Source organism: Chinchilla lanigera, unplaced genomic scaffold (genome assembly GCF_000276665.1).
Source record: "Chinchilla lanigera isolate Chin_1 unplaced genomic scaffold, ChiLan1.0 scaffold00030, whole genome shotgun sequence".
NCBI lineage: Eukaryota > Metazoa > Chordata > Mammalia > Rodentia > Chinchillidae > Chinchilla > Chinchilla lanigera.
In genome coordinates this window covers 576,347-588,940 of record NW_004955431.1, presented here as the reverse complement: position 1 = coordinate 588,940, position 12,594 = coordinate 576,347, and the positions used below count along the sequence as shown (strand labels likewise).

The window sequence follows — 12,594 nt, the reverse complement described above, 5'->3', positions numbered from 1 at the left end:
GATAGTCTTTTTACAAACCTTTGCTGACCACTTACCATGAGTGAGGCACTGAAAAAGAATGGTAGACATCACTATAGCACCAGGGTACTTTTTTATGTCTAAAGAATAATGTATCATTTAAAGACCTACCAGCTTGATTCTCTTCTTTCAAACAAAGTCTCTCTTTTCCATACACAGAACAACCCTATAACCTCTCGTCATATTCTCCTTTTAGAATGGCTGTTTATTCCAGACATCTAAGAGGAGGGAATCTCTGCATCATCCCTGGCTGTAGAAATTGGAGTTGAGCTATTCGTGTGTGTGTGTGTGTGTGTGTGTGTGTGTGTGTGTGTGTGTACAAGCTTTCCTAAGCAGGACACAGTTCTGAATTCTAAACAGCTGAACAATTTGACAACCTAGGTAATCCCACATTCTGTTCAACTGAAAATTACCACTTATTATAAATTACCAAGTAGCAAACAAATAGAGCAAAAGGCTTTCAAGATAGTAACTTCCTTTGAACTAATTAGGAGAATGAATATGCAGTACTTTAATAAAAAAATACCTTTTTGACAGTTGATATTCTGTTTATATGTATTATGACTAATAGTAATGACTGCAATTCACATTAGAAGAGGAATCAACAGTTCTAGCTGTACCAAATTAAAATTGATTGAGAACCTATCTCACCCTGGCAGAAGCTAATAATTACATTACTGTTATATAGATAATAGCCAATACTCTTTTAATTTCTTTTGGTTTATGAAAATTCATTACATAACATCTGGTATGAACAAACTAAGCAAAATAGATTAAAATAAAATAATGCTGATGTATTTTATCTGATCAACCCTCCAGAAAAATGCTCCATGTTTGCCTAACGTTGGTAGAACATCATCTTTGGACTAGGCACTATTCTGAGCACTCTCTGTTTGATCCGTTTTTTCCATACCTCCACCTTCTTTAAGGTATATCAGTGCCCGTATCATTCACAGATGAAATGAGCATCACAAGGATGGTGTTCAGTGCAAGAGCTCAGAGCCATATCCAAGACTCAAATTTAAGGCCATCTTAAATAGGTATTAAATGCATCCATTCTAATCAGTGAAACTGCATTGTCTAATGAGACTGGGTGAATACTAGAAGTGCAAGTGCTAGAGGAAAAAACGTTCTTCTTGAAAATCATACTTTATTATTCAAGATGATGAGATTTATGAAGGATAAACAGAAGCAGTGGTTATGCAGGGTCTCAGGGGATGCCCCTCTTAGAGCCATAACTCTTGGCCCACAGAATGTTCCCAACAATGTTCCCAACAATGGGGGTGAAGGACAAAGAGGAATAAAAGAAATGAAGAGTCTTAGTGACAATAAGTGTCCTTAGGAATAGCCCTGGTGTCATTTTATCTCTACTTTCCAATATTGGCATGGCCTTGGATAGAAAAGTAACAAATATTGTCTTCCAAACCTGATGATAATGCCAAATCCCACTATGAAATATTTGTGTTAAACTACAATAGCCAAATTTAATGCTCCTTCCCACCAGGATGGTCAGGGTAAGGTGATATGGGCTTAGGACAGTCAATATCTGTGTTTTGTTTTGGTTTGGTTTGGTTTGGTTTTTTGGTTTTTCTCCGGTACCGGGAACCGAACTCACGACGTTGTGCTTGCCAGGCAGGCGCTTTGCCGCTGAGCTAAATCCCCAGCCCCAATATCTGTGTTTTGATGGAGTTGAACTATGTTCTGACTGCAGAAGTTAGCGTACATATCCTCAGATGAACCTCTTTCTAACGGATGGCAAGAGTCAAAGAGTGGCCCAAGAGTCGGGAAGGAGTTGGTGTTCTTGGCTGTCGTGAGACCCCACCTTAGACTCTACAGAGTGGTTAGAGCCAACACCAGGACTGTTTCTGTTATACTGCTCGGGGAACTGAAATAGGCAGGAGTGAGAAGGAAAGCTCATTCTCATCCTTCCTCGCAACTTGTCTCTAGATGTCTCCACTTTACCTTCCCTTAGGGGAGGCTTCAACGCATATACTATATGTTGCTTCTCAGTTGTCTACACTTTTGCAAAGTAACTTGGAATTCAGTTATATAGTTGATGATCATGTTCTCTTCTTTCCCATAACCCTCATCCTTTATGGTGGAAAGAGCAAGACATTTCATGATTACCTTCGTTACCTCAATTACCTGAACAGTCCCAAACCTGCAGCAAGAGCAGAGACAACCCATGGGAAATGCAGCCTGCACAGCAAGGCGCAGCCTCCTTAGCATCTCCTGAGCTTCAGAAAGGGGAAAAATGCACAAAACAGTCAGTTGAACCTCCCTCAGATAAGATCCTACCCTCATAGAGAGAAATAAGCATTATCACAGGCAAAGTGTCATCTTTTTTCATTTCTATCCTTCTTCCTGCACCCTCTGCCTGGAGAAGCTTGACAGGTCCCCCAGATTTCAGTGGCAGAACAACTACTGGCTCATGCTCCCATGCAGTGGCACACTATGAACCTCTTAGATTGGACAACAAAAGAAAAATCTTTGACTGCCTTGTCTTCTGTAACCCTTCCTCATGAATATGCTACTACTAAAACATATAACAACTTGTATGCAACATTTGAATTGTATGTCTATATTTAATGACTTTACAGAAATATTAAATTTCTATTTAGGAATGAGAATGGTATTTTTGAGTATATGGGGTATTTTTAAAACTGCATAGCTTTTAGATCTATACAATGAAACATTCACAGACTGAATTATATATCTGACATTTGCTTTAAAATAATATGGCAGGAGTGGTAGCAGGTGGGAGTGTGGGTAAAACAAAATTGGTCTTGAGTGGACAATTGGGGAAGCTGGATGAAAGGTTCAATATGATGAGCTTTTCTGTTATTCTTTTCGGGGGTTGCATATGTTAAAATATTTGCATCATAAAAACTCCTTTAAAAAGTATCCAAATTGGTTAGAATTACTCTAAATTAACAGTAGAAAATCATGTGTTTCAAAATGTATATGTAAATATACATTTACATACATTTGTAAAATATATGTAACTGTATGATTTAATATTAAATGGAACAGGAAGACGTAAAAGTGCACCTAAAGTACTACATAGGTCAAACTATAGGTGAATGTTTAAATTTTTAGAATTTTATTACAGTATTGGCATTTATTGCACATTGTCATTTAACTCCCTCAGAATACTTCTCTTCTCATCCAACACACTTATCCCAACAACTTTGCCCTTTCCAAAGTAGTTCTGGAAGTTTGCTTTCATGAGTGTCTTTATGAGTGGTGATCAAAAATACAGTGAATGCTGCTGACATCAGTGGAAAAGCAAGACCATAAAAAATTATGGTGCATCCCTAGCTGCCTTGTTCAATAGATAGGGTACACTTTGTGACTTTTTGCTTTTCCTTAAATGCAAAATTATCAAAACGCAAATGTTTTGAATTGACTCACGATATGGAGATATCCATGGCAGCATAACTAAAGACACTCACCAAAGAGGACTTCTAGAATTCCTTCTGAAAGTGGCAACTACCAAGGCATAAACATGTTCAAGTGGGATTAGTGGCAATATGTCTTTCACTGTAATACACTTTTTAAATTTTCTCATTCCCCATGCTGTTTATCACACCTGATATATGCATTTCATATGGAAATGAAAGAAGAAATGTAAGTTGTGGTTGACCCTGGCTACTAAGAATACATCTTGTTTTACCTTTTCATTACATTTTTGTATTTTCCAAACTTACTAGAAGGTAAATATACTATGTTTATTTTTACAAAGTTTGTATATATAAGCTATGCTAGTGATATAGTGTTAAGTGAAGAAAAACATTACAGGATTACATATGAAGTAGAATCTTAGTTCTACTTAACAATATGTGCACATGGTATGTATGCGTTTTTAAAATAAACTGCATCAAATTGTTATTGGCAGTTATTCCTGGATGGTGGTATTATTGGTAATTTTATTTTGTGTTTCTTTGCTTATGTGTTTTCATCAATTAAGAAGTAAAACATTATAATCAGAAAAATATGACATGAAAAAGATGCTAGATTTATCATAATCTTTTACAAGTAAAGATTGTTTAGAGTAATATAATACAAAAGGAGCTATCTAGTATATACACATAAAACAGATAAATCCAAGGGAATATAAATTCCTTTTAAAAGCATAGATTAAGCTTTTTAAAAAAGGTTGACACAAAATCCTTGGAAAAGCCACAATTGTGTGCCAATGCACTGGAATTTGTGAGCTCAATTCTTTAATAACGCTCTTTCATTTTCTGTCTCTGTTCAGGTATATCCATGCCCATCCCAGTCTTTGGGCTGCAGGATGATTCCAAGGTCTTTAAAGAGGGGAGTTGCCTACTCGCTGATGATAACTTTGTCCTGATCGGTTCTTTTGTGTCATTTTTCATTCCCTTAACCATCATGGTGATCACCTACTTTCTGACTATCAAGTCACTTCAGAAAGAAGCTACTCTGTGTGTTAGCGATCCTGGCACAAGGGCCAAATTATCTTCTTTCAGCTTCTTGCCTCAGAGTTCCCTGTCCTCAGAGAAACTCTTCCAAAGGTCAATCCACAGGGAGCCCGGGTCCTATGCCGGCAGGAGGACTATGCAGTCCATCAACAATGAGCAGAAAGCTTGCAAGGTGCTGGGCATCGTCTTCTTTCTGTTTGTGGTCATGTGGTGCCCGTTCTTCATCACGAACATCATGGCTGTCATCTGTAAAGAGTCCTGTAACGAAGATGTCATCGGAGCCCTGCTCAACGTGTTTGTTTGGATCGGGTACCTCTCCTCAGCAGTCAATCCCCTCGTCTACACACTGTTCAATAAAACATACAGGTCGGCCTTTTCACGGTATATTCAGTGTCAGTACAAGGAAAACAAAAAACCTTTGCAGTTAATCTTAGTGAACACTATACCGGCTTTGGCTTACAAGTCTAGTCAACTCCAAATGGGACAAAAAAAGAATTCTAAGAAAGATGCCAAGACCACAGATAACGACTGCTCTATGGTATCTCTAGGAAAACAACATCCCGAAGATATTTGTACAGACAATAGCCACACGATGAATGAAAAGGTTAGCTGTGTGTGATGGACTGGTTGCCATGGCAACTGTGGAGCGCACGCTGAACTAGATTTCATCTATCTAGGGGGAGAAAAAATAAGGAGACTAGAAAAACTTAGGCTGCTCTAACAGAACTGAAAATAATGTCTGCGTGGTTCAATGTATTCCATCAGTGAAAAGCAGGATTAAATGCCACAAAACATGCACTTCAAAAATGTTCTGACCACATTTCAGCTGTGAGCTTTATGATATTTTTAACATTCTAAATTACGTCTTTAAAATAATTAGCTTTTATTCTATAATTATAATGAGGCCCTAAATAAATCTAATCTAACTTCTATTATCAAATGGAAATCTTGCCATTCCTGCTGATGGCATGGGATTCTGTTGTATACCTAATGCTGTAAATAAAAATAACTGTAAATAATGAAAATTTTGTTTAATATAGTGACCTCTTAAATAAAGACCAATGCTTTTTAAAATCTGCCAGGACATATATTTTGAAAGAAAAAAAAAAGGCACTTAAAGACAGTGCTATGAAATCTGTATCGCTAATATAATCGAATAAAATATTTGACAGCGCTTTTCGTTCCTGCTTTTCCATAGATGCCATTTTTAAATATTTACAAGATTGCTAGCAGTTGCTGCTTTTCAAATTAATTGTCAGGGGGCTGGGGATTTAGCTCAGCGGTACAGCGCCTGCCGAGCAAGCGCCAGGTTGTGAGTTTGATCCCCGGTACCGGAAAAAAACAAACAAACAAATAAACAACAAAAAAAAATCAAATTAATTATCAGGAGTGGAAAAGATTTTAAATATTATTAAACAACAATTGCTGCTTTCTTTTCTACTTGTGCTTTACTCTGAATTTCCAATGAGATCTAGTTTAATATTTGTTCTACTATGTAAACTATCAAAAGGATAATTTAACATTGCCAAGTACATGTCTAGAAATTGCTTCTCTTAAACAGTACCCCAGAGGTATTTGGTAACTCACTGTAAAGTTACTGTATCACGCATGAGCTCCTTTGAACAGTAAACAGTATGTTAACGTAACTGTGTCAGGGTTGAAGAATAAACTCAGGTTCTGGCTAGTAACAGTATCAAGTCTTAGGACATCTCTGTACAAAGAAGGTGACTTTCCTTTTGACATTCATCAGGTAAACTGATGCTTCAAATCAATACATTTATATTATTTATTAAAATAATTTAGCTTGGCTCCATAATCATCTATTAAGTATACATTTATGGGTGAGGCAATTTTCTAGGTACTAGGGATATAAAAATTATTAAAGTAAGATCCTTGCCTTTAAAGAAAATGACTAAACTGAAATGTGTCTTCTCAAAAAAATATAAACAGATTTATTCTGAAAGACAATTCAATTTATTTCCTTCTTACCTTGTTCAGAAACAGGTTTATTTCAGCTCTGAAGGTAGTTTCCTTGGCAAGATTTCCTAATTGGTTACCAACGAATGCCAAGCAAGGAAGAAAGAGGGCAAATATCACTTGCGATCAAACATTGCAATTAATCTGCTCCTCAGTCTGGATCTGTTATAACTATCAAAGTTTTGGACAAAATTTTTGTTTCATCCCTCTAAAAATGCACTCATTTTAGTATTGTTAACCCTGTATTCCCTAATGAAAAAGCAGATAAATATAACATTTTATAGAGATGGTTGCTAAAGAGAGAAAAAGATGAGGAGTAGTTAATCCACCTTGGCATTGTAATACTAGAGGTTAAATTGCAATTTTACTGGAATCAATGTTAATTATTTGATTACAATGCTTGATGCATGTCTATTGGATAAGAAGTAGTTTTTACCTTAAGCCTTTGGATAAAATAAAGATTTGAAAATTAAACAAAGTAAAAGCCATCATTATGCAATTTGGAAATGTATTAGGGCTATCCTAATTATGTCCTTATAGATATAATTTGAAAGATGGTTCACTATTTCACAGCTAGAATCTATAATATGCCACTAGCACCAAAGCTGCATTTCAAGTGAACTATTCCTTAATGATAATACCATTCAAAATGATGAAAATATAAGTATTAAAAAGTCTCTGCTGTAATATATTTTGCCTTAGTTTATGTTTGCACATTTCACTATACATTTGAGAAGATTACAGATTCCACCCTCATACACTCAGTCTTGATCAGAGTGAAAATAAATATTGCCTGACAAATGTCTTCTGATTAAACATATATTACAAGTGTGACTGTGGAATTTTTTGCTCCATAAAGTATCTATTTAAGTGTATATAGATAAGCATGTAGCTGTATATATGTACAGACAGGTTCCCATGCACTTTATTCAATATTTATATATTTATATGGAAGAAGAGCAAGTCAATGAAAACATTCAGTATTTACACGTGTGCATGTTTGTATCATGTTGATTTAAATGTGAATTCATGTTTTAATGTTCCTGTGACCTTCTATTACTGTCAAAGGAAGTTAAAGTGTAACAGCGTTTTATCCTTTAAATAAACTGGAAGTTGCTCTAATTTTGTGGAAAGACTTTAACACAGTTCTATAAAGATGATAAAAACAATAGTCCAGATACAGACTTACTGATCTTTGAGCCCTTTGTTTAGTCTGGAGACTTCTTGATTATTATGGCTTTTTAAGTACACTTCTCACCCAAGTGGAACAGTCCACGATAAAGGACTCACTCCTAGCCAACTTTAAGCTGACCAATAGATTCATCTACACTTAAGAAAGAAATTAATGCAGTAGTTAGGGAAAACTCAGTTTAAATTATATGTAATCTACTGGCTACTTGTAATCTACAGCGCCACCTCGTGGTTACTTTTTATAGTTTCACCACAGCAAAGTTGAACTAAATTATCATACTGCTTTTAGCAAAAGGTGCTTTTCCCATTTGTGCATCAAAGAAAAGTTTATACGGTGTCAAATTATTCTGTGCCATATGTAACAAGTTCAGTGAAGATTATTTTATGTACTGATTTTAATCAAGATGATTCTAAAACATTTCAAGAATGAACAACTAATTGTAAATAAAGTACACTCAAAAGCAAATGCAATTTTGTGTGAGTTCATAGCTGTGTCTACTAAAGAAAATTTCCCCAAAATTTTCCAGATCATCAAGCTGGGAACACAAAATAATGGTCTGATACTTTGTGAATAAAATATCTATGCTTCTGAAACTCAATCATGAATTAGTTTTATAGTTATGACTCAGTTTCCAGTTTCTACAAAAAATGGATGCCCCATGTTTGATTACTCCGTCTGGTTCCACACAGCCGAGGAACACAGAAAATTACTAGTGCACCCTAAGATGTGCACGAAAGTGTGCATACGTACAGGTGCATTACCATAACACATGCACATGTGCACGCGCGTGCGCACACACGCACACACACACACACACACACACACACACTTCCACAGGAATTAACATGAACTCAGGAGATATAGCATTGCTAAGTAAACTGCCCTGCATCTTTCAGTGGAGATGAAGTACATGAAATATGGACAATAGATATGTTTTCACGTGGCTGTGAGTCCACGTAATGACTATCTGCCATATGCCAGGCATGAAGCTGGTTGCTTTGCTCACATGAATTTAATGGACTTTTCACACCAATCCTACCAGGTAGGGTTATTATACTTTTTCACAGATGAAAAATTCAAAGCAGTAGCATCTGATTCTTACTAATCACACAGCTGGTAAGGAAAGTGGCAAACTCCAGCCTAGGTCATCTGATCCCTATGCATAAATTATTTTCCCAATTTCATCTGGTACAAAAAAGAGAGAAAGTTCAGAATGAAGACATAGAAGTTCTCATCCTACAGTAGGCCCCCCCACTGGTTGTAAATTTAGACTGTTACTTAAGAACCCTGCAAAGCTCTAAGCCAGGCATAATGATGCATACTTGTAGTCCCAACACTCGGGAGGCAGAGGCAGGAAGTTTACCATGAGTTTGAGGCAAACTTGGGCTACAGAGTGAGTTCAACATCAGCCTGAATTACAAACTGAGACATTCTCAAAAAAAAAAAAAAAAAAGAAAAATAACCCTGCACCTCAATTCCCTTGTCTCAAAAGGAGTCATTAGTGCCTGTCCTGTCTAACTGACAGAGTAGCTTAGATCAGATCATAGTTATAGCTGTGTGCAGTAACTGTTAAAACAGCATATAAATGTTATAAATATGTTGCTATTCAAAAGAAGGATGCTAAATCCTCTATCAATTATTAGTCAACAGACAAAACTCTAAATAAAATGATGGATAGGCAATATTTCACTCATCAACTTTTCCTATTCTTTCTGTAAATGCTTCTCATTTAAAAAGAAAAAAATTTCTTCCCCTTTATCTTCACCTTGCTGCAGAATTCCCTTCATCTGACTCTTTTTATTGCTTTCATTAAAATTACTCATCCTATGTCCAATTTCTCCTATTACTCATCCTATGTCCAAATTACTCATCCTATGTCCAATTTCTCTACCCTCTGGTAGAGTATTCATAATTAATTAAAGCTGACAAACCATTGCATGTCCTTGACACCTCTTTAGTTGTCCACCGTGATCTACATCTAAAAGGCAGAAACTAAAGGCAAACACTTTAGACACCAAGGAGACAAAGGAGAAAGAAATTGGGGATAAGAAATATTTTCCTTGTATTTCTCAAATGAACTACAGAAAAACAAGTATCTTCATATACTTCATAATTCCTACAACATTTTATGTCTCAATATTGAAGCTTAATCCACAATGATAATGATGTCTCTGAAAGAAACATCAGTAACTGTAAGATTTCATTCTAAATTGGTAACATTAATATTATAACAAAGCTTTTCCTCAAGTTTGATGGCCAGTGGATATTTGCTCCAATAAATATGAAATAAGACACATCTCTGTTAATTTCTAATTAGTTGCATGTGGCTTACAAAGACGAATGATTTCCCTTTTTTCCCCTTAAACTTAATTCTATTCTTTTTTTGGTATTTAACATCAGGGTGCTCCTGGAGCCAGCACATTATGGGGCATTTTCCTACCAAGCTGGAACCTCTTTTCCTGCAACCCAGTTGCAGCAAAAAACTGAGACAGGAAACCTAGTGTTATGGTTTATATCTGGGTGTCCCCCCAAAGCCTCATGTGGCCATGGGGCAGGCTTTTAGAGTTTGAGTAATTATGGGTGTGAGAGCTGCACCTGCCCTGGGGTGGATAGTTTGCATGTGTAAGGGAGAGCAAGAGGCTCTTGCAGCCATTTCCTGGCTTTTCTGCTTCTGGCCATTTCTCCCTTGTGTGAGTGCTTGTTGCTTTGCTGTGTTCTGTGCCAGGAGCTGTAGCCGTCTGCCATGTGCCACTCTGCCTTTTAATCTGCCAAGTAGGGACTGAAACCTCCACAAACTGTAAGTGAAATAAACCTTTCCTTCCTTAATTTTGGGCGTCAGATATTTTGTCCCAGCAATGAGAGAAAAGTAACCAAGACACCTAGGTCTAGTCAACTGCTCTTCTCTAACTTTGTGCAGGACACAGCTTCTTCTCCCTTCATTGTGTGATAAAGGATTTAAAGATAATGCTCTCATCAGGAGTCTCTGCTAGTTCAAGGCTTATCTGAATGCTGGAGGGTCCAGTCAAGACTGATGAACCAAGCAAGGCATGGCTGAATGTACAATAAACACTTGAATTCACAGCCTTCACATTCTGTTAAATTCTCTACGTAGATTTCAAATAAATGAAAACTTCAACATTTATGTAGGAATCCTTAGATAAATCAAATTATTAATGATCTAAGAAGTTTCTTAGATATGAGCCTAAGAGTCAGATACCAGCACAAATGTTTCTTACTGTAGCATTTTTCTCACAACTGGTCTCTTCTGTGTAGTTTTTTGGCTACTGTATAAGACATTCAGTTACTTCTTTTTATTCCTCCAGGTTTTCTGAAGAACAATTGCTCCTACTAGTTGAGTTCAATTTCCCTGAAAGTTTAAATTTTAAAAGCTCAGATACATTTAGAATTCATGTTACAGAGTTCTAAATGTACTAAAAGCTAGACTTTTGTTGAAAGTGAGCCAAGGTCACTTAAGTTTTTATTTATAATTAAGATTATGAGATCTTACAATGGTGTTTATTCTATCTTCTAGAGCACAGCACAACTTGTACTTCCTGTCCCACATTTCATTTTATATATTAAAATGAATATTATATATTAAAGAGTAATATGTGCCATTATTCAGATCATCTTGTCATCGCTGAGTAACCCTAATAGCTGGGAGACAAACCCAGGAAATAAACAAAATTAAGGGAGAAAGAAAACTTTATTTAAGTGTTTGGTACCAAAGGTGCTCAGCATGTAACTAAAAAACATTGACATTGGGTTGAAGAACCAGTGCGGCAAGCTCCCTATTCTGTCAGATTTGTTAGTCGGGCTCCACTATGTGTGTGTGTTATACATAAGACATGAAAAGTATGGGAGATTTGGTGATGGAATTACTCTTTTTAAAAATGGAATAAGATATTTGAGGGGAAGGCTATCCAATCCTCTTTACAAAATTCATGCTTATTTTGTTGAGTCCTCTAAATTTGTCACAAATTAGCCTAACTAATATGTGGGTAAATTAACACACACCCCCAATGTTCCCATCTGAGACTCTGCCCTTGGCAGTGCTCCACCCTGATACTGATGTTTTGGCCACTCTGGACACTGATGAGAAGCAGAGTAATGTGGGCCACTTACAAAAGTGTTCACAATGGCGAAGTTAGAGATTAGCCGTAAAGGGGAAGAAGAAAATTAGAATACTCAATATCACTATTTCTAAGCTTCATTGTTAAAGTTCTGCACCTCAAGACCCAGGCTCACAATGGAGCTTATGAAGAACAATATGTAAACACATGAAATTAAGTCAACATGGCCAAGCACATCAATAATTTTTTTTAAAGAAGAATAAAGTAAATGAAAAATAAATGATAGAACCAAAACTAAACTGTTAAGAATGTACACATTTAATAATTTTTCTCTTTGATACTCTGAAAAGAGGGCAAAGCTATTTGGTATTTAATGTCTAGAAATGAAATGATAGGGCTTTTCTGAATTAGAAAGAAAATAAGCAACATTAGTTATTCGTGAGTGATTGTATGACAAGATTAAGACAACTAAACATTCTCAAGACTAGAGAGCAAGAATGATTTGCATGAGAACACCGTGCTTTAGTCAGCTGTGATTCACATTTGGTTTTGTACTCACCTGCTGGACTTGACCATATCCAGAAACTCATTAGGTCCACTCAAAATAATAAATCTTGTCAAACATATCATTATAATCACAATTATGATGCAAATATTAAATTATTGCTGTACTAAGCATAATAAATAAATTATTGAACCTACATGTGTATTTATATAATGTACTACACTTCAAGAAATTTAATAACTTCGAAAGACAAACTATTTATCCTTTGTTAAGAAAATATAGCCTTTGGGGCTGGGGATTTAGCTCAGCGGCAAAGCGCCTGCCTGGCAAGCGCAAGGTCGTGAGTTCGGTTCCCGGTACCGGAGAAAAACCAAAAAAAAAAAA

At 36.2% G+C, this 12,594-nt stretch overlaps 1 protein-coding gene across 1 annotated transcript in view; it reads left to right on the top strand.

The window, feature by feature from the left end:
• The window catches only part of Htr2a (5-hydroxytryptamine (serotonin) receptor 2A, G protein-coupled), a 63,827-nt gene extending 58,051 nt beyond the window's left edge, over nucleotides 1-5,776 (top strand). The window contains exon 3 of the mRNA XM_005387547.2: nucleotides 4,280-5,776. Coding sequence (XP_005387604.1) covers nucleotides 4,280-5,082 — 803 coding nt within the window. The 3' untranslated portion in view covers nucleotides 5,083-5,776. The remainder of the gene's footprint in view (nucleotides 1-4,279) is intronic.
• The last annotated feature ends 6,818 nt before the right edge of the window (nucleotides 5,777-12,594 follow it).